This window comes from Hippopotamus amphibius, chromosome 13, assembly GCF_030028045.1.
Source record: "Hippopotamus amphibius kiboko isolate mHipAmp2 chromosome 13, mHipAmp2.hap2, whole genome shotgun sequence".
Lineage (NCBI taxonomy): Eukaryota > Metazoa > Chordata > Mammalia > Artiodactyla > Hippopotamidae > Hippopotamus > Hippopotamus amphibius.
In genome coordinates this window covers 16,040,788-16,064,750 of record NC_080198.1, presented here as the reverse complement: position 1 = coordinate 16,064,750, position 23,963 = coordinate 16,040,788, and the positions used below count along the sequence as shown (strand labels likewise).

At 37.9% G+C, this 23,963-nt stretch overlaps 1 protein-coding gene across 1 annotated transcript in view; it reads right to left on the bottom strand.

Moving 5' to 3' along the window:
• Nucleotides 1–23,963, bottom strand: part of CNTN3 (contactin 3) — a 320,713-nt gene that overhangs the window by 49,925 nt on the left and 246,825 nt on the right. The window contains exons 13-14 of the mRNA XM_057706594.1: nt 11,606–11,733; nt 9,615–9,790 (exon numbers count right to left, since the gene is read on the bottom strand). Of these exons, the coding sequence (XP_057562577.1) occupies nt 9,615–9,790; nt 11,606–11,733 (304 nt within the window). The remainder of the gene's footprint in view (nt 1–9,614; nt 9,791–11,605; nt 11,734–23,963) is intronic.

Below are 23,963 nucleotides of genomic sequence, written 5' to 3'. Positions count from 1 at the left end.
AAAATAAAATAGGTCTTATCTGGCTGATGGTTGTCTTGAAGCAGTGTGTGTTTTGTTCTTGTAACTCGTGGAAGTCATTCCCTATTGCTAGATTTAAAATAATTTTTTCAATATTCTTCTATACAATAATCCAGGCAGCTAGGCTTTTGTGAATTTCTCTAGCTAGAAACTAGGTAACTTTTTCCGTGTTTTGCAGAAGTAATCATGCATTTCATAAGTCAGTATTAAGCCCCCAATTTTCTTGTTTTGGAGGAGTTAGGTATAATTCTGAATCTTTCGTAAGTATCCAAATTACTAATAAGCAAAATGCAGAGATTCTCCATCTTACTATTAATCTGAGAAATGAGAAACTGTTGATAATGAAATATCACTTTTCAACCATCTGTTTTGGAAAATTTGTATTTCAAAAATCAAGGGGAAAAAAAATCATATATGGAAGAGAATGTGGGGAAACAGGCAGTCTCCTGTTCTGCTGATGGGAGTGTAAGTTGCTGCAGCTTTCCCAGAGGACACTTTAGAAACAATCCTACCAGCAATGCCAGCAGCAGTAACGGTAACAACAAAAACAGCAGCAGCAGCAGCAGCTAACATGGGTTGTTCTAAGTATTCTATTCTTCAGAATAAAGTACTATTATCAGATCAGTTTTACAGATGAGCCAAAGAAAGATTAACACAGGAGAATGAAATAGGTTACAAAAGTTGGAATTTTGAGTTCAGATGTCTTAATGATGCAACTATATGTATAATCCCAATCCTATCCAGGATTCATACCTGAACAAATACCCCCCAGAAAACTCCCTGGGAATTACTGACAAGGTGTCATTACTCTTCTTTCAAAATACTATTAACTATTCTTTTCCTTACCTAGTTTCTTACTCTAAGAACTCCCAGAATTGTCTGAAGTGGTATCTGACTGCTAAGTCATTTTAAAACCATGGAAAAATCTAAGAAAAATGAAAAGCCTTACAATACATAGCTGTTTTATTTTTATCTAGGAGCCCTGATTTTTTTTATGATTCTTTCCCTGTCTCTCTCCACATCCATCCATCCATCCATCCATCCATCCATCCATCCATCCATCCATCCATCCTAAGAGAGTACTGTAGTTGTCTTTATTTAGGCCTTGTGTACTTGTGCAAATTATTAACATGTACTTTATGTATCTTTTGAGGGACATTTTTGTCCCATTATACTTTTTATTGGTTACTGTTGATATATAAGTAAGCTATTACTTTTTGTGAATTTATCTTGTATTCCAGTAGTTGACTGAACACTGATTATTTTTTAAAAATTTTAGAGTTGATACTATTGGGTTTTGAGTAGCCCTAATATCACTTTTGTCCTCAAATAAAAATGATAATTTTGTCTCCTTACTTCTAAAATTAGGCCTTTTATTCTTGTTAATACCTTACTGAATTGCCCCAAACACCTCGAAATGGTTTTAAGGTAATGGTACTTGTGTGTATTCTGTCTTATTGCTGATTTAAATAAAAGTATTCCTGGTATTCCCTTTAAAGACATTTTTGAGATGTGGAAGAAGTGTTTTTCTATTCCTACACCTGGTCATTAATTTTATTGAATGTATTATAAATGCCCAGTGAGAGTACAGTGGTCTATTTTATTATAACTATTGATATGAAGCATGCACATTTCCTGATCATCACCTAGTGCTTATGAAAGTTTATTCTTTTAGTATGATGTTCAGTTGCTTTTTGCTAAAATTTTATTTAAGTTTCCATACTATACTCACAAAACTGATTCATATTTACTAATTATTTGTTATCTTGCCAGGTTTTGTTCTCAGGAATATGCTAACCTTATAAAATAAATTGAAAAGATTTAAAACTTTTTTAATGTCAAAGAGTTTGTATAACAATTTATCTATTTCCTAAAAACTTGAAAAAAATCACCAGTAAAATTCTTTTTTTGGGGGGGATGGGGAGTTACTGATTTACAGTTTTTCATGATTATGGATCTAAGCTTTTTAAATTCTTATTAATTTTGATGATTTATATTCTCCCCCAAATTTTCCATTTAATTGGGTTTTCATATATATGACTTGAACATGGAATGCTCTATTTATTTTTAACTCTTTCTCACCTGTTACATTCTCTTTTTCATTTCTAATTTTAGTCGTTTTAACTTTTATTCTCCATTAATATTTTGCAGAGCTTGCCTATTGCTTTTGGACATTCCTCCATCCATTCACTTCTTCCTCCAGCTCCTTCCTATATAATTGTTTTTTTTTCTTTCCTGAAATTTACAAAGGTGTGAAAAGGATGAAAAGGAATGTGTATTTTCTATTTTTAGGATCAATTTTTTATGTTTCTGTTACTTTCATTACAAAATGGTATTAAACTGTCTTTCTAATTTCTGCCAAATTGATCTACTGATGGTTGAAAGAGGAGATCTCAAACCACATGATAATTTTCTCACTTTCTATTTGTTTTTGACTTTATATATTTTATTTTTTTAATTAATTAATTAATTTATTTATTGGCTGTGTTGGGTCTTCGTTGCTGCATGAGGGTTTCTCTAGTTGTGAAGAGCAGGGGCTACTCTTTTTTGCTGTGCACTGGCTTCTCACTGTGTTGGCCTCTCTTGTTGCAGAACACGGGCTCTAGGTGTGCCGGCTTCAGTAGTTGTGGCATGTGGGCTCAGTAGTTGTGGCTCACAGGCTCTAGAACGCAGGCTCAGTAGTTGTGGTGCACAGGCTAGTTGCTCCACAGCATGTGGGATCTTCCTGGACCAGGGATCAAACCTGTGTCTCCCTCATTGGCAAGCAGACTCTTAACCACTGCGCCACCAGGGAAGCCCTTGACTTGATATATTTTAATGGTACATTAATTGGAGTATTATGATTTATAATTATTACCCTTGCATAGCAGAACAAACCTTTTCCAAAATAAATTTACCTTTTTTACTCTGGAGGTTTGCCTTGAATTCTTATTATTCTTTGAAATTAATACGTGTTACCGTCTTTCTTTTTATTGAATTTGACTGATAAATACTTGCACATCTTTTCATTTGCAGCCTTGGTTTTTGTTGTAACTCAGCTGTCTTTATGGGTTTCAGTTTAAGTTATATGTTTCTTCGTTTGACTTCTGCTCGTCTTCTTGTAAATTTAAATCCTACAGGGTTTCACTAGGGGTGGATCTTAATAAACACTGTATGTAATAAATGCAGCCCTGTGATACTAATCACACCTTAAGTAGGACCTGAGTCTCTATATGCCTGGCTGAGCAAATAATGAGTGAAATAAACTCCACTTCAACTACTTTGTGCAGTTCCCTTTTTCTAACAGACATTGGAGATCTCTTGTTTTTTCATCTCCAAATAGCTTTGTGGGAGGGGTTGTGAGAGGTTGTTGTGCTCAAGATGAATAATAATTCTTCTGCTCTAATCCCCAACTTTTATGGGCTCATTACTGGATATATTTTTCCTAATGACCCTTCCATGTCAGTTGATATTTTGGATTTGGACAAGTTATAAAATTTATATGACACTCTAAGTGGGAGATGTTTAAATACACAGTGTATTACCACAGGTACTGTTTGGAATGAGTGCTTTGCCTCAGTTCTGTATTTCAAATGCACGCAAAACCTATTACAGAATTTTGTACTGTAAAATAACTGTTATTTTCAAACTTTCAGTCCTCATACCCAAACAATTCTATGAAATAAATCAAGTCAAAGTGACCATATTGTATTATTACACACAAAGGATTTCTTTCAAAGATACTCTTTTCTGCCACCGAGAGCTGGGAAATACATCAAGTCTCAAGCTCACAAGCAGCTGCTGTAACTAGACTGAGACTGCGGCCCGTGGGAGATAAATCACACTGAAGGCAGCCAGTTCAATGAATCGCAGATTGGTTGTCACTGCTAAACCTCTTATTGCTTCCAGTGACTTTTATCCACACACATTCTAATTCATCATAGATTCAATTCCATAAAATGTGTATAAAGCTCTATAGCTTGGCTCTATACATTCCTCATTTCTAAAGTATCTGCCCCACATCAGGTTTATCAAAGCATATCCATTAAACATCCTTACAATATACAGGGAACTCCAGGGGTGTTTAGGTTCAACAGTTTCTAGCTACAGTCCATCTCCATTATGTAATATGTCTAAGTCCAAAAGTTAGCTTCTCAAGGCAAGCCAATTATTCTTGAACGTTCTTAAAAGCATACTTAACTTTCAAGGCCTTAAATCCTTAGGTACCAGCTAATAATATTCTTTCATTTCTCCTGAATTTGGGGGCTATTATCTCCTTTTTCCTGTCGGTGGAAGCTTAAATTTAAAAGCTGAGAAAGAAAGATGTTATACTGGGAACGGGGTGAATGATGCAATTTCTCTTTTCTCTCTCTCTCTCTTTTTTTTTTTTTTTTTGCTGAGTGCACAGAGTGGAATTCTGTTGGTTGAACATGGCTATGACTTGGGACTTTGTCTCTTTCTATTACTGTGCATACATGAAATAAAGGTATATACACATAACTACATACATTCTTACCTACATACAAACAACTACATATGAAGATATCCAGACATAGGCCAAAAGGAGAGAGTACAATATTCCTGGAAGAGGAACCAGTGTGTACAAAATTTCGTGGTGGGAGGGAACACGGCAAATACTAAAAACTGATGTGAAAAGAAACCAGAAAACGGGGAACAGAAAGTCAAGTAACTCATGCAAGGACATCATTTAGTAAGCAACAGAATCTAGACCTCATCTCTATCTGAATATAAATCCCCTGCTTCTCTAATTACAACACATGGTGCCTATAACCAAGATTTGCTTGGCAAACAGTGGACTTAAGCGGAAGTCTTTTACTGCTGACTTATGTATACAATGCTGATTCGTCCCACAGGACAAAGCCTGTATTTGACCCATATTTCTCCTTTGTGATGTGTCAATGTGCTTTAGACCGTTGGCTTAATAAGCTTTTCTGAATGTGATACATTCTGACTGTGCAGAAACCTATACCTGCTGTTGAGACAGGAGGGAAAGGGGCAGGATACAACCACGAGATAAATGAAGAAGGGCTGCAGCCCTTTAGGATGTGATAAAAACCGGCTGGAACTGGCTGAAATCAAGGTGGCAGGGAGAATAGTCTGGTCATTGACCTTTAGCTCATTATACCTTCATTATCATACTAAAAATCATTCCCACTTATGCCATGAGAATTCTGAGGTGGACCATAAAAGGCCAAAATGTGGGCAGTGGCCTCCTTCCTGGAGATCCTCACCCTTCCCTGGAATAGCAAGAATATTCCTCCCACTCCTTAGCCTGTGAAATTACTCAGCCCATAAAAATGACCAACCCCACGCCTTGGGGCTACTCTTGCTTTCTAAGGAGGCCCTCATTCTGCCTTACAGAAAGTCAGTCTCTCTAAATAAATTTGCTTTCACTTTACTTTGGCTTGTTCTTGAATTCTTTCCTGCTTGAAGCCAAGGACCCTCACTTGGCGTCTGTCCTGAGGACTCAAGCAGGTCCCTGGACGTGACAATTTCCTCTCCTCCAACACTGTCATCACACTCCTTTGGCATGACATGCTAGTCTACACAACAGATCTAATCTAAATTATTGGAGTGTTTTGAGTTTTTGGATTTTCCCCAAAAGGTGTGTGGGTTTTTTTTTTCTTTTATAATGAATGAGTAAATATTGAATACCCAGAGTAGTCTCAATGACAAGTGGCTGAAACAGCTGAAAGCTGTACGTGAGATTTTCCATTTCCTAAACTACCTGTCCTCTTTTTAAAACATGGCTCTTAAATACAATCCCGCTTTCTAAGCACCTTTCCCAGTTACCTCCCTCACATTTTGTTGCTTTTGAAAACAGGGGATGTATCTATGAACACACTGGGATAAAGGACAAGCAGACTTTCTAGGTATTAACGTGAGTGCTGCAATGAATACACAATCAGAGGACAAGAGTTGTTATATGATTCCCTTCCCGTACAATAGGAAAGCAATTTACTTAATTGCCTGTGCTTAAGGGTAATGTCATCTTGTATGGCTTACATTTTATGCTGATGGGAGAATACTAAGTTACTAACGGCACAAGTCAATAAAAAAATTCATAGGCCATGAATGAGCATGTTAGGAAAAGACCAGAATTGGCAAGTGTTAATTCATGCAGTTTCATGTTTCAGATATCTGACTCCTGTAGAGAGATGACTGACAATACCTTACGTAGAATCTATCAGTAGCACAGGAGCAGCTAAGTTACATTATTATCTTGAATATTTTTAATTTCAAGATCCTCTTAGGGGAAGCAGCCATCTAACTCAGTCTCAGTGAATATTTCTTTGAGGATGTTTGATGCGTATTAAAATCAAACTACTTTGGGATTTTAGTCTTTTAACATATATTTCTTTAGCATTAGCTCAGACGAAGGACACTGCATTGGATAAAATATTATCAACAATTTAAAATTGAAGGGATAAATCACAAACACTTATCTACATTATACAGCAAAGGCAACTAACATTTCAAATCAAATTCTTTATGAATTAAAGTTAGGGCAAGAGCTGGGTTAGAGAAGAAGCATTTTCCAGGTTGGATAGGGGTCTTTATGAAGGTAATATTCTAGCCTTTTCTTTTTTCCCTTGCCTCCTCTCCACGGAAAGGCAAATGATAAATCCTAAGTATGGAGTAAAGAGTTGGCTGAGAATACTGGCATATGCCTTTTCCCGTTGTGATAGAAGAAATTAGTGACTTAAAAAAAAAAACCACTTAAAGCAATAGCAAAAGAAATGTTAGTGGTTTGTAGCAATTGGTGAAGTTCTTGAAAGCCCTGAATCAGTCAGAATAATTTGGAAAACTAGAACTTTGAAAACAAAATAAGCCAGATGATAGAAAACAGAAGCAGCATTGAAATTGTACTTTAATTGTGGCTAGATATCTAAATGTCTCCATTTTTTAAAGACCATCTGTAGTGGGTCACTAGGGCTGTTGTAACAAAGTAACACAAACTTGGTGGCTTCAAACATCAGAACTTAATCCTCTTAGAGTTCTGGAGTCCAGAAATCTAAAATCAAGATCTCTCTCCCAAATTTCTAGGATAAGACCCTTCCCTGCCTCTTCTAGGTTCTGGCAGCCACAGGCATTTCATGACTTGTGGAAACATAACTTCAGTTTATGTCTCCATCTTCACATGACTGTCTTCCTTGTGTCCATATCTTCACAAGGCACTCTCCTCTCTGTGTGTTTGCCTGTGTCCAAATTTCTCTACTCTTCTAAGGACAATAGTCATATTGGATTAGGGCCCATCCTATGCCAGTGTGACATCATCATAACTTCACTACATATTCCTGCAACAACCCTTTCCAAAGAAGGTCACATTCTGAGGTAAAGGACAAACTCTTCTGTATCTCCTTTATAGTCAGTATTACATGCACACTCAGAATGAAGAGGAAAGTTAGAAACTTACACTCAGCTAAAAACAATGCCATGCTTGTTTTGCTTTTGTGAAATATGCTTGCTGCCGGGAGAAAAACAGGATGACCTAACAATTCAATGTAACTTTAAGATGTTTTGCTAAAAAAAGGAATGTTCTGCACCTGCTCTTGTTAAGTTTCTGTTTGGAAACTTCTATGCTCTGTAAACATGTGCACTATAAAAGTAAAGCTCACGGTGAGCAAAGTAAAGCTCACCCTGAGCTCGGGGCCCAGAACTGTGGAGTGTTAGCTCGTCTAGTGCCGCCGGCTTAATAAACCTGAGTTCTCCAACCCTCCGAGTGTGGTGCTTGGTTTCTCGATGGACCAATTTCTGCAACAAGAACACGCCACATTTCTGACAACAGATGTGTGTGTTCTCCACACCAAGCAATTCTCCAGCACCAGGTGGGGGTCCCATAATTCCGTTCAATTCTGACACCACCTGCTTGGAGTTAAGCATCAGATCCACAAGTTAAGGGCTCAGTCCCATAAGACTGGCCCCGCTTCAGACACCAATCCTAAGTCTCATATTGTCACTTGTCCTTCCGACCAACCACTTACAAATGGAGGTTCCCATGACACTCTCCTTGAGTTTAGTGACTTGCCAGACTGGCTCACAGAACTCAGGGTTACGTTTATTTACTTTAGGATACTTTACATACCATAAAGCATACATGTAGGCAGCCAGATGAAGAGATGCACAGGGTGAGGTCCACAAGGGTTCCAAGTGCAAGAGCTTCTTGCCACCCACCTTACCTGTAGATGTGTTCACCAACCCAGAAGCTCTCTGTGATAAAAAGTACTCGCAGGATTTTTATGGAAGCTTCATCACATAGGCCTGACTGATCAGAAATTTAATCCCCAGCCCCTCCCTCCTTCCTGAAGGATGGGGTAGGGGTGGGGAGTGCTGAAGGTCCCAAGCTTCTAATCATGGCTTGGTCTTTCTGGTGACCATTCTGAAACTATCCAGGAGCCCACAGAGTCACTTCATCAGGCCAAAAGACATTTTTCATCACACAGGCATGAGGCATTAGGATTTGAACATATCTTTGGGGGAAACATAATTCAGGTCCTAACACCATCCTTTCAAGTTGCATACAATCCTAACACATGAATAGACCTATGTATACACACATATATATATATATTTAATAAGAAATTTTGTTTTGTTTTATTTTTTTGCCTGGCCATGTGGCTTGCTAGATCTTAGTTCCCTGACCAGGGATTGAACCTGGGCCAAGGCAGTGAAACTGCTGAGTCTCAACCACTGGACCACCAGGGAACTCCCAAGAAAATACTGTTAAATGAATACAGCTGAATTGACCATCATATCGCTTTGTCCATAAGGAGAAAACCCAGACTCTACTATGATGTACCATGACATCTTAGCCAAAAGGAATGACACTAAACCCTGTGTCAAAGAAAACAGGCCTGCAAGGGAAAATGGCCTTGTGAGGATGGATTCACAGACACATGGCCAGTGTGAGGACAGCTGTTAGTCTATGCAGTTCACAACACTGAGTCTCTTCTTAACAGCTCTCCTTAAGGTGTCCATTTTCCCTTGAAACCTGTAATTCTTCCTCACACAGAACCATCACAAATGAGGAGGCAGAATGAAACGAGAAAGTATTCGTGTTTTGGGGACTCACAGATCTAGGCTTAGATTTAAGTTCTACCACTAACTAGCTCAGTGACCATGGGCAAGTTAATATCTTTACAAATCCTTAGTTGATGCACCTATAAAAATGACAATTCTTACCACTGACATCAAGTGTCATTGCAAGGATTAGCTGGGATGAAGCCCTGACACGTGGGAGGCACTTCACAAATGTGACTTCGTTCAATGTCATAATACATCATGTTGAAAATAAACACTTGTATAAGAACACCTTCCCTTCTATGGAATACTAATAAGAAAAGTATTGTGCAAAATAATATTTAATAGAAACACAGCAAACATCAATTTTAATTGAAATTATAATCTACAGGTTGGAGTAAATATGCTCACTTTCTGGTAATTACAATAATAAAATTAGATCACCACAGAACTAAAACCCCTGATTCACTCATAGAACAGACATTACTGGAGCAACACATATGTGCCCGATGTTTCTTTAAGGACAATATGTCAGAGACACGTGTAAAAAGTATGATGAAAGTGTCACAACTTACCCCACCAACTTTCTCAAAGTGAGATCCATCTTTCTTAAAATCTGCGAGGGCCCCATTGAAATACCAGGTAAACATGATGTCTAATAGGGGGTCGTGTTGCACCTGGCAGGGCAAAATGATGCTTTCGCCCACTGAGACATCCATGTTGGATGGTGCCAAAGTTATTCGCGTTGGTTCTATTGGGGAAATAATAAAGTTTTAAGTAAAACGTCAGCATTTTTATTTTGATGAAAGCAATTTTCAACAGGCAGATTGTTAATCTAACTTACACTGTGTATAGACACATATATGCATATATGTAACTGTATATCATGAAAAGTCTTCAAGATTACAATAGAAATTTTGATGCAGACCCATAATATATTTCACTGGATACACAAATTCTTGTTAAAAGAATTAGGATATCTAAATTTTTGGGACGTAGAAATTAAAAAATTGAAGTCACCTGTAAACAAGAGTTATGATACTACTACAAAATCAATTTCATTTTAGTTTTATTGATTCATGAAATATAGGGGTAGAAATAGAAACCACTGTATTTTCAATGACTGGAATGTATTACCACCAAAATTTAAATAGATTCACCTTTTGAAAGACTCCAAAAATGATGTTTAGAATAGGTACGATACTAAATTAAAATGTTAATTAATTTCTGTTTTTTCACCAAATGCAAATATCCACGTGTGCATTTCTTTCTGTCATCACCACAGTCCTTCCATCTGTTGTGAATTAAACTTCTCTTGACTCCACTTTTCCATTGCTACTCCCCGTTTCTTTGCTCCATGTTACAGCAAAAGTCTTCAAAAGTCATGTTTTCTACAACTTCCTGATCTTCCTCCTACCCAAACCTGTGCAACCTCAAGCCTTTCCCATCTCAGTTGTTTTGAGTGTTATTCTTCCTGTTGTTCACCAAACACCCTTCAGGCATCCTTCTCTTTCTATCAGACCTCACATCCAGTTTGTCAGCAATGCCTACTGACTCTACCTGCAGAATATATGCAGAATCGGATCCCTTCCTTCATCAGCTGCTCTGCTGCCACCCTCATCTGGGTCGTTATCACTCCCGCCTGGATTATTGCAAGGTCTCCTGAGACTCCTCCCACTTCTACCCTTGACTCCACACAGTCTGTTCTCAGCAGAGCAGCTAGAGTAACCCTTCAAAAATATATTTCCCACCATTTCATTCCTCTGCTCAAAATCGTGCACTAGCCTCTACTTTTCATTCCCACTAAAAGCTGAAGTCCTAACAAGGTCTGCAATGCCTCTACTCGACTGTCCCCAAGAAATATACGGAATTCCTGCATCTCCATGAAATCTTTGTTCACATCTCTCCCTCTCTGATCACTCAGGTTCATGCTCCAGCTTACATCTCTTAAACACTCCTCTGTATTTTCTAACTGTTTGAAATTTTTTTCCTTCTAAGAATTTCTTTGCTTTATATCCCTACTGCTTATTTTCCTCCTACCTCTGGTAGAAGGTAAGCTTCATGTGGGCAAGATCTTTGTCAGTTTGTTACTGAATAACCCAAGCACCTGGCACAAGGTAGGTACTCAATGTTTTTCTTCATTGAATAAATGAACAAAACACATCCACAACTTTAAGGGGCTCTTATTGATAGCAAGGATTATTCCATGGACCTAAACATCTCCAGAAAATATCAAAGATACTAATAGAGGAAAAAGCGTACCCAAAAGTTCTGACATAACAGAACAGCACAAAATAAAAGTAGATCAGCAGCATATGTCATTTATAATTGTACTGCCCATTATGGCAGCTTAGTAACTCATGTGTCCCTGGTACACACTGTGGTGTACAAAGAAATATTAAGAATTGTTCCCTTAACTTTCACCTGTTAAAGAAAACACAAGTGCAAATATAAGGTGCACTTCATAGTCCACTTTATGTTATGAAAAACATTTTTTTTCTTTGATCTTCATAACATAGCACACAGTGTATCCCCATGTAAAGCAATCTTTAAGAAACGCACCTACCTGTAACAACCAAGTGTGTTGTGCCATTTGCTTTCCCAAACTGGTTTTCTGCTATGCAGGTATAAATTCCAGCATCAGCTTTAGTCACATTGGCAATTTTGAGTCCTCCATCTTTTAAAAAAGAAATTCTAAAGAAAATACAAGTGAGACAAATGTATAGTAGTCACTTGTTTTCTAAATAAATATAATTCTTAACAGAAGTATTGCCTTAGGCTACTGTATTTAAGGCAACAGAAATCAGCTGTTAGCCTCCTGGGGTCCAAAGGAAATTAAAAGAAAATTTATGCACACATTCACATAGCTGACTAAAAAAGATGCTCTACCAATTTGAACATTTCTTGATATTTTTACACAGTTTTACTTAACAGCATTACTTAACATTGTATCTGGTTTGAGGGATGCCTTTATCAATTAAGTGTGAAATGTTTTCCAAAAATATATGGTGAGGCAGATTAGTCACGGGTTAGCCTTATCAATTTGGAGAAAATAAAAAGTAGACATGACACTATTTTCTGTAAATCTGAAACAGTTTATGAGAAATAAAAAACTTCCTGGTGTTTTATTATGAACTTAAGAGAGTTGCATCTAACCTAATATAAATCCAAATTTTGCAAAAGAACATTTGCATGGTCACCCATGAACTACTGCAAAGAATCTGGGCAACGTAAATGAACATCACATTTGAGTTTCTGAGCATACACTTAAGGTACTTAAAGCTTTTGCATGTAACTAATTAACTAAGGAAATAGAAATGAACCTTACAAGAGCTAGACACTATGAGAGTTTCTGAGATCACAGTGTGAGCAAGACAGAAAGTCCCTACCTTCATGGAAAGAACAGTCTAGTGAGTGGCACAGACAGTAGATGATGAAATAGGTAAATGTAATAAGTTCAGATTTTTGAGAAGTAATCAGAAGGATACAGACGGGGTGATACAATAAAAGCAATCGCTCTAGCAATCTCATGTTCTCATGAGAGAGTGCTTCAGAAAAGCCTCTTAGAAAAGGTGCCATTTGAACTGAGAAAGAAGAATGAGAAAGAGATGACCTGTCATTACTTTGATTCATGAATCTTTACTGCCCATCTTGTCTACCCGGAATTATTTTCCTTTCCTCTGAATCTCTGAAATCTTCCCTATCCATACCATGCATTCAATGCTTTGAATGCCTTTTATCTTTTATGGTTCACATCTTCGATATGTGTGTTTAGTATCTATCCAAATGGATGATACACTTCTTAAAAGGTCTGAAACTCCAGTGTCAGCATGGCATGATATATGTAAACCGTGGTCAACAAATGCCTCCCACTTTTGGGTGATACAGTAGAATGGGCAGGAAAGATGCTGAGGATGTCAGACTAGAGTTGGAGAATCTCAACTCAATCTCTAATTATTATCCCATTTGTTGCAAGATTTTTAGATGTGTGTCAAAAATGTGATTATTAGTTTATGATACATAAAGTTTATGTATCAAAAATACACAAGATATGGGATTTTATGTTGTATGTATATATGTGTGTGTGTATTTTTCATACCTTGTGATTCACTTTCACTTGCATGCTGGTTATATTTTCTTGGGTTAGAAAGTTGCAGGGGAATTAGAGCTGGCACATAGGGACCTGTTCATGATCCTGGGTAGAGCTATCCATGAATGTTAGTTCCTCATGTGATTTTTTTAGCATGTCAAGATATATTTCAAACACAAGGGTTTGAGAGCAACAGCCTGGACAGCTAATCATGGACCACATAGCACTATATTTCAATTTGAGGAACTGCAATGAAGGGTTAAAAATTCCAAGAACTTTTCTAGGAAGCTGTGAAAAAGGTGTATGTCTGATTTCCTTCATGAAACTCTGGCCACTTTGTTGGGTGTGAAATGTAATCTGATCACTTTTTGCAAAGAGATGATAAAAAAAAAACTCTTTATATTTTATCACAGAACAGAGATTTTCTTAAATAGTTTGTAATAATAACCGAAAGAGGAAAGCCTGCAGGGAGGTACACATGAATGAAAGCTTTGGATATGAAGACACTTTTGAGAAACATGGGGAGTTAGCTTAAAGAAACAGAAATCTGATCACTAATCCTGCCCTACTCCCTCCTGCCCAACCCTGGCTTAGACCCCCTTCCCTAGCATCCCACTGCCTGTAGGACAAAGACCACATCCTAAGCCTTAGCCACATCCTCCCATCAGGACCCCGCCTCTCTAACTACCTAAGGCCTCATGAATTCTATCCTTTGTTTGCTTTTCTCCAGTTACACAAGCCTTCTTTTAATTGCTTTTATGCTGCTTCTTGTCTTGAGGCCTTTTTAAAATCTGTTCCTTATGTCTGATAAATGCATATTCAAACTTCAGATTTTGGTCACTTCCCTGAACCCATGGGTTGGATTACATCTTCCTGTACTGATCATCTGTGCTTCTGTCATAGCATTTGCCAGCTGGCCAATTATACATCTGTGTACTTATTTGACTAATGTTTTTCTCCTCTTGTGAGCTCAGAGGTAGTGAGGTCTCTTGAGGCAGGGAGAATGGATAGTGTCTGGATTATTCACCACTAAATTCCTAGAGCCTTGAACTATTCTTGGCACAGAGGAGATGCTCAAAAATAATGCTTGTTGAATGAATAAATGATTGTATGCCTTTAGAGAGTCACTGTAGAAAAGATGGAATTCATGAAGGCAGGTTGCAAGGCACTGAGAACTTTACAAATTTCAAGGAAGTAAAGTCAAACTGTGCAGACTTTATACACATATATGTTCTATGTATAATACACACCTATACATATACACACCTACATATATACACACCTACACATATGTACATAAATATACATGTGGAACAAAGAAAGATAAAGCAGGAGAGGGCTGGATGAAGAGAACTGAACAACTCCTAGGATAAGAGGACTGAAAATACACTTGCACTATTAAGGAAGATGTCAATAAAGGGGAAGGAACTGAAAGTAAGGGGTGGAGAGGGGAAACGAGGGAGGGAGGAAAAGAGACTGAGAGAGAAAACTGGTTGAGAAAAACCTCAGAGGAGGAAGGAATGAGTATTGACCAAGGCAATGATCCTGACCCATTCTGATTGCTAATCCTACTTGTCAAATTTTTGACCAAGATCCCCAAAGAGCCCAGTCCTCAATCCACAGCATTACTCAGTAAATTTTACCTATCCTTGCTTCAAAAAGAAAGTGTAGATTTGCTAAAGATTTTCATATGTAAAGAAAGCAAGCTGAGATCAGAAAGATGGTATCAGAAGGTCTTGAAGATATTCAAATGGTGAGGCAACCTTATCGGTTCTGAGTCAGAGGGTGGAGACAGAATTGAAAGCTCCAGGGGGCTGAGCAATCAACCACTTCTGAGATGAGTAAGCAAGAAAACAAAGTAAAGATGTCTCTTGTTGACTGAACAAATATTCAACTTAAGCCTAGAGCTTCTGATTTGGGTACTGCAGAGCAGAGATAGGCAATTTCAGATATCTTCGCAAGCTACGAACTAGTGTAACAGTCAGCCTTTCACTACAAATATAGAACTATTAGCAGTGTTGGAAGAACTAGAAATCCTTTAGTGCAGGAGGTTTAATAACTCTAAATGAGCAGGCCTAGCCTTGTGACTACAATGAGATAAGAAACAGTTTTCAAAGGCTAGGCTAACATCTCAGGAGTCACACAAAGACTCCAAAACAAACATATTGACTCTCAAAGAATGCAAACTCTGTACCCTGTAAAAATGTGAGCTAATTGGATATTTTCTTCCTCAATTGGTTCTTCCAGCAAGTTCTAAAAGGCCCACAGGACATTTCACACAACATAAAAATAAACAATATTCAGTAAATGGATGGAGTAATTGTTTCTCAACAGAAAACCTTCAATAACCCATGCTTCCCTACAGAGATCCAAAGTGAAAATTTTATACCGTTTCACTATAAATGAAATTGCTTTCTGCACTTTCTGGGAACACGTTTTTCTGTAAATGGGTAGAGCTGAAAACGTAAAAACATGAGTGACTCTAGTCTTGGCACAAAAAGTTAACTGAAGATTTATGAGATTAACATTCAGAAATGTGGTACTGCAGGTGGCTTTGAGAAATGTGTAATTTTAATCACTGTGGCATTTTGACTCGATCAGTTTTATAATATACCTTTATATGTACCCTTTTATTGGTTTTTTCCTTCTGTAGTAAAAGAGGTTAATTATTTCACTTAACTTCACACAGTCTATGGTTAGTTTGGGATAAGTAAACTTAATTGCTCTAGGCTGCTCTAATGGTCCATGCTATAAATCAGGGATGGCAGTGAATTTATGACTGTTAAGAAAGACTGCTCAGAAAGTAGACTGTTGTCTAGGCAACTTTGACCTGTACTGTATGATGACATTTAAGCATCCATAATAACACACTATATTTTAGAATGGGAAAAGTGTGGATTATCACGCACACAAGACAGGATTTCTGAAAACACTGTTTTTCCCCTGCCTATGTTCTGAATATTATGGTAATTTATTCAACTCGAATTTTAACAAACATACTGCAACTCTACATTTTCTCAGGAAGCTCATCTCAGGGGAGATGAGATCACATGAGGTTGTAATGATTAAACTGTGCTATAGAAAATAACAAGGCTATTTTGGACTTCACTTTCTGAGTACATATTGTAAGAGACAGATGCTTACAATTAGCTACAACAGAAAAGTACTCACAGTGCATGTATTACAGGATAAATAATGACAGTTAAGAAAAGCAAATATAAATTGATGAAAACGCATGAGAAAATAAATGTCAGAGACAAAGAGCATATAGTATGTGTTTTTATTTACAACTAATCTCACTTCCGTACGCTTGGTAAATAACGTCTCCCCCTTGAGTTCAAAGATAACCTACAAATGGTATTTAGGAAAATAATATTAGAATTTTCATTCTTTTAGCTATACCATTTTGAGCTTTCATCTTATGAATTCAACAGTGTTAGGTTAGTGATTTATTGGTTAGAAAGTCTCCAAGGAAAAGAGAGGCAGTGTAGAGAAGATTCAGCAGTTAATTATCCTATTTTTGAGTAAGCACCAGGCTAATAATATGCAGCTCTGTTACTTTGTAGGAATCACATGTTACACAGAACAGGCACCTGAAGTCCTAGAGAAACAGGGTGTGGCTCCACTCTGTTGCCAAGATAAATATGCATGTTTCACATTAATTAATGCTTCCTCATATTCATAAGAAGAGAACCAACAGTAAAGGAATGTGATCATTACATTTATAAAATCTTTCCAAATGCAAATCTATCATAACAAGTATATTCATTGTTATGACAGAGGCTCAGTAGTTTATTCCTCCTAAAATGGACTAAGATCTATAGAACAAAAGGCCCCTAAAAAATAATTCCAGTTTGAATGATTATATAAAACTATTTATCTAAATAATTCATGAGGCCCAGGCAACAATCCATTTGAAACATTTAAATCCACATACAATATAGAGGATCTGCAAAAATTATAAATGCTCAGATGAATGAGTTAGTAAAACAAACAAACAAACATGACAAATCAACAATTCTCTGACGGCTCATGTATTCAAAGAAAACCTTGAAAAGAATACTTAATAAGATTCAAAGGGGCCTCATACTTGACACTATTCTTCTCTGCCTGGGAGAGAGATTTATGAGTCAACTCAATGCAAATCAAGATGTCATCTGTATTACAGAGAAAGGTGATGCAAAACTGCTTAAGTGAGCAGCTATGGTTTCCTGACACTTCATCCTAGAGTTAGGCAGGCCTAAGCTTCCTGGCAAAGGCAGAGGAGCACAAGCTCTCCCTGTAAGGGCAAGCTTCCTTCCTGTATGGTAAAGAGAACAGCGGAATATGTATACTCATTCTCTGCAGGCAGGCAGACACCAAAGAGAAAGAAGGAAGAGGTCTGAGCTACAGTGTAAAGGTCTTCCACCCAGTTTCGAGAGTCAGACACTTTGTCTGGGGAGGGGATGAAGAGAGACACAAGTGCTACCCAAATGGGTGTCCTTCTTAATAGAGACTAGCAGTCCAGTCCTGGAATGCAGCTCACCTCCAACAATAACGCTAGAAGCAAGGTACTGTGTATGCCAGCAGTCCCCAACCTTTTTGGCACCAGGGACCGTTTTAGCAGAAGACAAAGTTTCCAAGGGCCAGGGGTCGGGGGTGGTTTCGGGATGATTCAAGTGCATTACGTTTATTATGCACTTTATTTCTATGATTATTACATCAGCTCCACCTCAGATCATCAGGCATTACATCTTGGGGGTTAGGGAAACCCCTGGTGTATGCAGAAGGGAAATTTCATTGACACAAGGGCTGTAGAAGGTGCTAGGTAATTTTTGGCTGCCCAGAATTTTCTCCCCTTTCTTTGGTAACCAGCACTGATCCTCCTTTGGAGAATTCTCTTCCACTATTGCATGCAGTCTTAGTAGGAATATGAGTCAAGGTCCCCATCCTATCCCAGCCAAGGGGGAAGTACTGGACACAGGGCAGCATTTCTCAAACTTTGCTGTGCACCAGTCACCTGGAGGACCCCGTCCTTCAAATACCCACTGCTGGGCCCACCACCAGATTAGGTGTGGGACACGGCCCCAGGACTTAACCTTTCTAATAAGTTCCCAGGTGATTCTGGTGCTGCTGATATGGAGACCACACTTTGAAAAACAGTAAACTAGGCTACGTCCTTTGGGCTCTCCCTCTTTAGACTTTGATTTGTGATGCAAGGACAAAAACTGTGATCAGTTCATTCATCCCAACACTTGCCCTGGCAAGATGTGCACTCCAGGACTCCTGGAGCCAACCAGTTCCTGTCCACTCCTAAGTCAGTTTCTACAGCTAATCTAACAATTTCGTTCAATATTCTTGTATTAATTCTCAGCTAGAGTGCTGAAATCCCTAAAAAATACAAGTTACTAAAAGTTGGTGCCACACACTTCGTATTTGTTTAATAAATTATTTATTAATTATTTATTAATATAAATTACTTGTTGTCTGAGTGAATATGAAAGGTTCAGAGACATTTTCTATATAAAGACAAAGTTTTATCACAAATCAAAAGTGGCCCCCCAACCACATGCCCTGATGCTGAGCTCTTGCAAGATGAAGTGGTTTGGGCCCACTATTACAATTCCAAGGTCATCCTCTTTTATAGATATCCATCAGTATTTAAGTGGCTCATTTACAACCTTATGCAGTGTTTGTAACTTTTCTGGGACACAAAGTTCTTTGAATATTTGAAAAATCTGAAGACTCTCTCTACAGAACAAATACACACATATATAACCATAACAATAACAGAAGATCTGATACAATTCAGGATTAACAGTCTAAACTTCTGCAGACTTCAGGTTAGCAACTCCTGCTAGCAATTCAACTTGTCCAGTGACACAGGAGTGCATTTGGAATCTCTTTGTCTTGGAAGCTTTACTGTGCATCTTTTAAGATGTGCTTCATTGATATTTTCTTTTTATCATGACTGTGTACATTTGATGACTGGCTCCTTAAAAATTATTCTGCACAAAAAGAGAGAGGTAATATTGCATAGCTTAAGAAGGCAAAGTGTTAGATCACACGTTCATCCACACACTTGGAGTGGGTTCCAAGGTTTTCTGAGATAAATCTCAGCCCCAATAACCTGAACTTTCTGTCCCTCCTCCATGCAGAGGTGTAATCATCATCTATCTATTCAGAGACAGGGTCTGGTGATCCACCACACCTCTAATAAGATGATACAAACTTTAACACTAGTTCAATTGCCTCTGTAAACATTTGACTCCATTTTCACAACAACACCTTCTCTTTACCTCAGATTCCTTTTTTAAAAAAATAAATTTATTTATTTATTTGTTGGCTGCACTGGGTCTTCGTTGCTGCACACGGGCTTTCTCTACTTGCGGCGAGTGGGGGCTGCTCTTCATTGTGGTGTGTGGGTTCCTCATTGCCGTGCCTTCTCTTGTCGCGGAGCACAGGCTCTAGGCACGCGGGCTTCAGTAGTTGTGGCACATGGGCTCAATAGTTGTGGCTCACAGGCTCTAGAGCGCAGTCTCAATAGTTGTGGCTCACAGGCTTAGTTGCTCTGCAGCATGTGGGATCTTCCTGGAGCAGGAATCGAACCTGTGTCCCCTGCATTGGCAGGCAGATTCTTCACCACTGCGCTACCTAGGAAGTCCCTACCTCAGATTCTTGATGCTGAAAATAAGCTTGAAATAATTTCTATTTCCAAGCTTATTAAAACATACATGTGAGAAATAATATTCACGGAAGATTAGCTAAAAACAATGTCTATCTATTCCTCAAGAGTCTTAAGTCTTAAAGCTACTCAAAGTTACCCCTGGATTATGAGAAAGAAACAAAAAACTTTAAAACTCGTATTTCATTTTAAGGACATTAACTTATACATTACTCAATGTTCTCTCCATCGCAATCCACTGAATTTTGACGTAGCCATTTGCATCCTTTTCCCTAGGAAGAGTTGCATATCTCCTTATCAAATGGCTTCATTCAATCTTACAGACAGTGTGGATTGTGTTCTTAGAAGTATTTTTCTCTGCTCATCTGTAAAAAGTGTTGAGCCAATATTGTGCATCTCAACTAAGTGAATGGATCTGTTAGCATATGTTTTGTACACTAACCTCAGGTATTCACTCCACAAGTATTTAGTGAACATGTGCTGTGGACCACGCTCTGTAACAAGCAAAAAGGATTTACTGGTAAGAATTTATTCTGTCCTAATGAGACTTACATTCTGGGAAACTGGGACTCTGGCATATTTTTTGTCCTCGGTGTTCACTTTGTGTGTACTCTGATAAACTGTCCTTAAGTTCTTTTTGGAATGAGGCATGGTATTAGTAAATTAAATAAACTAGAAGACAAAATTATTAAAATGCGTAGAGTCATAAGAAAATAATAAATGTAGTAAGGTATAAGGTGCTTCAAGAACCTAAACTAGAAAAACATATAATTTATATCAAGCTTTAAAGACTATGATTTTCCCATTTATGTAAATCAATAAATATTGCAGAAAATTAAGTGCCTAATACAGTCTTTAAGTTAAAGGTGCTTCCTTCTTTAGCATTTGAATGTAAAAGGTTAGAAAATAATGTTCTTTTCCAAAACAAGACAGATTTTATATATTCAACCTCAATTACAGATTTTTTTTTCAGAACTCACAAAGGGTCACACACTCTGTGCCCCAACAAAAACTGCTCTAGCAAAAAAATCTACATTAAGACAGAATTATAAAATACCGCAAATAATATCAGGAAGTGGAAAACAGGTGAAAGTACAAAATGATTTTTTTAAAATTTGTTAGGCAGTAAGCGATGTAACTCAGTGTACCAACTGATTAGAACCTATATAACAGATCATAAATTATGAATAACTCCTTCCCAGCATAAGCATGCAGGAGGCTGCAACCATCACCAACAATCCACATGTTTATTCCTTTCTCACGGAAGTGCAATGGCACTTCGCCTAATCATTCATTCAAACATCCTTCCATCCATTCCCTCTATTTCTATTAAGGGCTTCAGGGAGGGGGAAGAATAAACTAAAATACAGCACTTTTCATACTTTAATAGGAAGCCTCAAGTAGAAATCTATAAAAAAAATCAATTTTATACATTTCTAAGAAATTGTTGCAATAAATTAGAGGAGAAAATTATAGGTACTTTTAAGACACGGGAAGTGATCCAAAACAGAATAAAATTCACTTCGACAAATATTTGTTCAGTTCTTATGACACACTATGTGTTTCAAAAAGTACACATATGAGTAAGAACTAACAACCCCTATCCTTTAGCGACTTACAATGTAATGGCTGAGGGGGTTGCATATAGTTCATGCACAACTACCAACAAAATGTGATGGTGTGGTATGAAATTTTGTATCTGAAGTACAAATTCATCTAGCTCTACCTTGAAACACACAGTATCCTTTTCTCCATTTCCTCCACTATTACCTTAAATCAAGCCTCCAGCACATCTTACCCTGACAACTACTAGTTGCCTACTAAACAGATTCATCGCCCTTTCCCTCCTCCACCCACTCTCCACACTACAGCCAGAGTTATCTTTCTACCAGAGCATGTCACACCCCTGTGCTAAAATCGCCAATGACTTCTTATTCTTTTAGAATAAAACCCAACAGTTTTATCACGGTCTTCAAAGACCCCATTTCTGGACTTTGCCCATTGCAGGGACCTCATATTTCATTATTCTCCCTAAGTATGATTCTTCAGTCGCACTGGCTTTGATCCTGGTTCTCAAATGAATCAATTTCATTCCCATCTGCAGGCTTTTGTTCTATTGGGGCCTCTTCCTGGAAGGCACATCTTCCAATTCTTGGCATGACCCACTGCTTCTTACTATTTAGTTCTATGTCCACAAGTTACTTCCTTAATGAGGCCTTTCTTGAAATACCCTATATAATTACATACTTTTTTCCCTTTATGGCTAAAGAAATTATCTTTTAAACTTATTTGTATGCTGTCTCTCCCTTCTGCAAGTTCCACAAGGAAGGGACCATATCTGTCTTGTTCACAGTGGTTTCCACCGAGCCCAGTACAATGCATGGCATGTGGCAGGTGTGTCAGATTGCATTCCCCGAAGGTGGCCACAATAAGATTTCCCATCCCAAATGCTCTCCTAGAATCTTGCTATACAGTACTCTCCCATTAAGAGGTGGAGTCAAATCCCCCTCCCTCCTGAATCTGATCAGCTCCTGATTCACTGGTAACAAATGGAATGGAAACAAAGTAAGGTTTTGTGTCTTCCGAACCTAGCTTGTTCAACTTTCCACTTGCTTGCTTGAATATTCGCTCTTGAAGCCTTTAGCTGCCATATAAGCTTTTCAGCTCCCCCTGAGCCCATGTTTTGAGGGAACCCAAACTAGCCCATGTGGAGAGACCACATGGAGAGGCTATGGGCCTGCCAGACAGAAAGCACTGCACAGCCAGCCCCCAGCTGCTCAAGCCCCAGCACAAGCCAGACTGCAACCACTTGAGATGCTCCGAACAAACACTGCCGAGACAAGCCTTTCCCCAATTCCTGACCTAGAAAACTCGCATGAGATAATAAAGTGATTGCTGTTTTACGCCGTTAAGTTTTAGGGTGATTTGTTATGCAGCAATAGTTAATGGGAACAGTAGGTGTTGAATAAATATTTGATGAGTAAATGAATGTTGAAGTGAATAAACAGGTATGGAATAGAGACCAAGGCTACAAAGATAGAGAAGGTGAGAATCCCGGTGAGATGGCCTCCTGCACAAATATCTGTAATACCCTGTGTTAAATGATACACTTGGGCCTAAAGAAACCACAAGGGTAAAGCAGAAGAAAGAACAATTAATCTTGCCTGCTGGGCTTGGGAAAGGCTTCCCACGGTGAGTAACATTAAGCTGGCTGGGCCTTGAGTGATAAGTAGGGGTTTGCTAGTTGAGAAGAAAAGGCATTCCAACCAGAGGAAATCACAGAAGAATAAATACAGAGTGCAATGAGAATTGTTTTGTCCTCCTTTCTTTCAGGAATTACTCAAAAGACAATGGTACACACTCAATAAATGTTAAAGGAGTCAATATTCTTATTTTGAGAGAAGTCTTCTGTCTTTTCCTATCTTAAACATTATTACAAGAAAAAGTGCAAAGGTAGTATTTTTTAAAATATGACAGGGTTCTACAACAGAACCCTGTTTTTTCTTTGAATTTTCAGTGAGAGTAGAGATAGAGAACACTGATTGGGCTGCAGGAAAATGCATGTGGGATTTTGGGGCTTGAGTGAGAAATTCTGTATGACCAAATGGATGTGGTATGGAGGGATACACCCAGTAAATAAAACTTCTGTGCTGAGCATGGTTATGAATTAATGTACCCAGTTCTAACACAGAACTGGTGGAAGTGGAGTTCAATGCCCAGCATATTCAAATTCACTAACCTGCTTTCCCCTAACAAAATCATAAACCTGACAAAATATTTTAAAAGAGGTCCTAACTTTTACAATCCATAAAAATCAAATTTAAAATATGGACTTAAGAACCACAAGGTCAACCTGCAAAATTTAGTTGATGTAATTTTAGAAACCATTTGACAGTTGCAAATTCTTTAATAATATTTGGGTGGAATTTATTCACGGTTAAATAATATAAAACATAACTGGTTGTCATAAAAAAGAAAGGTCTTTACTCACTTTTCTTTTTAACCCAGTCTTGTTACTCTTAAAGTATCTGAGAAACATGATGAAAAAAAAATATTAAAAGCTGTAGAGTTGGTGATTAGTAGATGCAAACTATCATATATAGAATGGATAAAAAACAAGGTGCCACTGTATAGCACAGCGAACTATATTCAAAATCCTGTGATAAAATA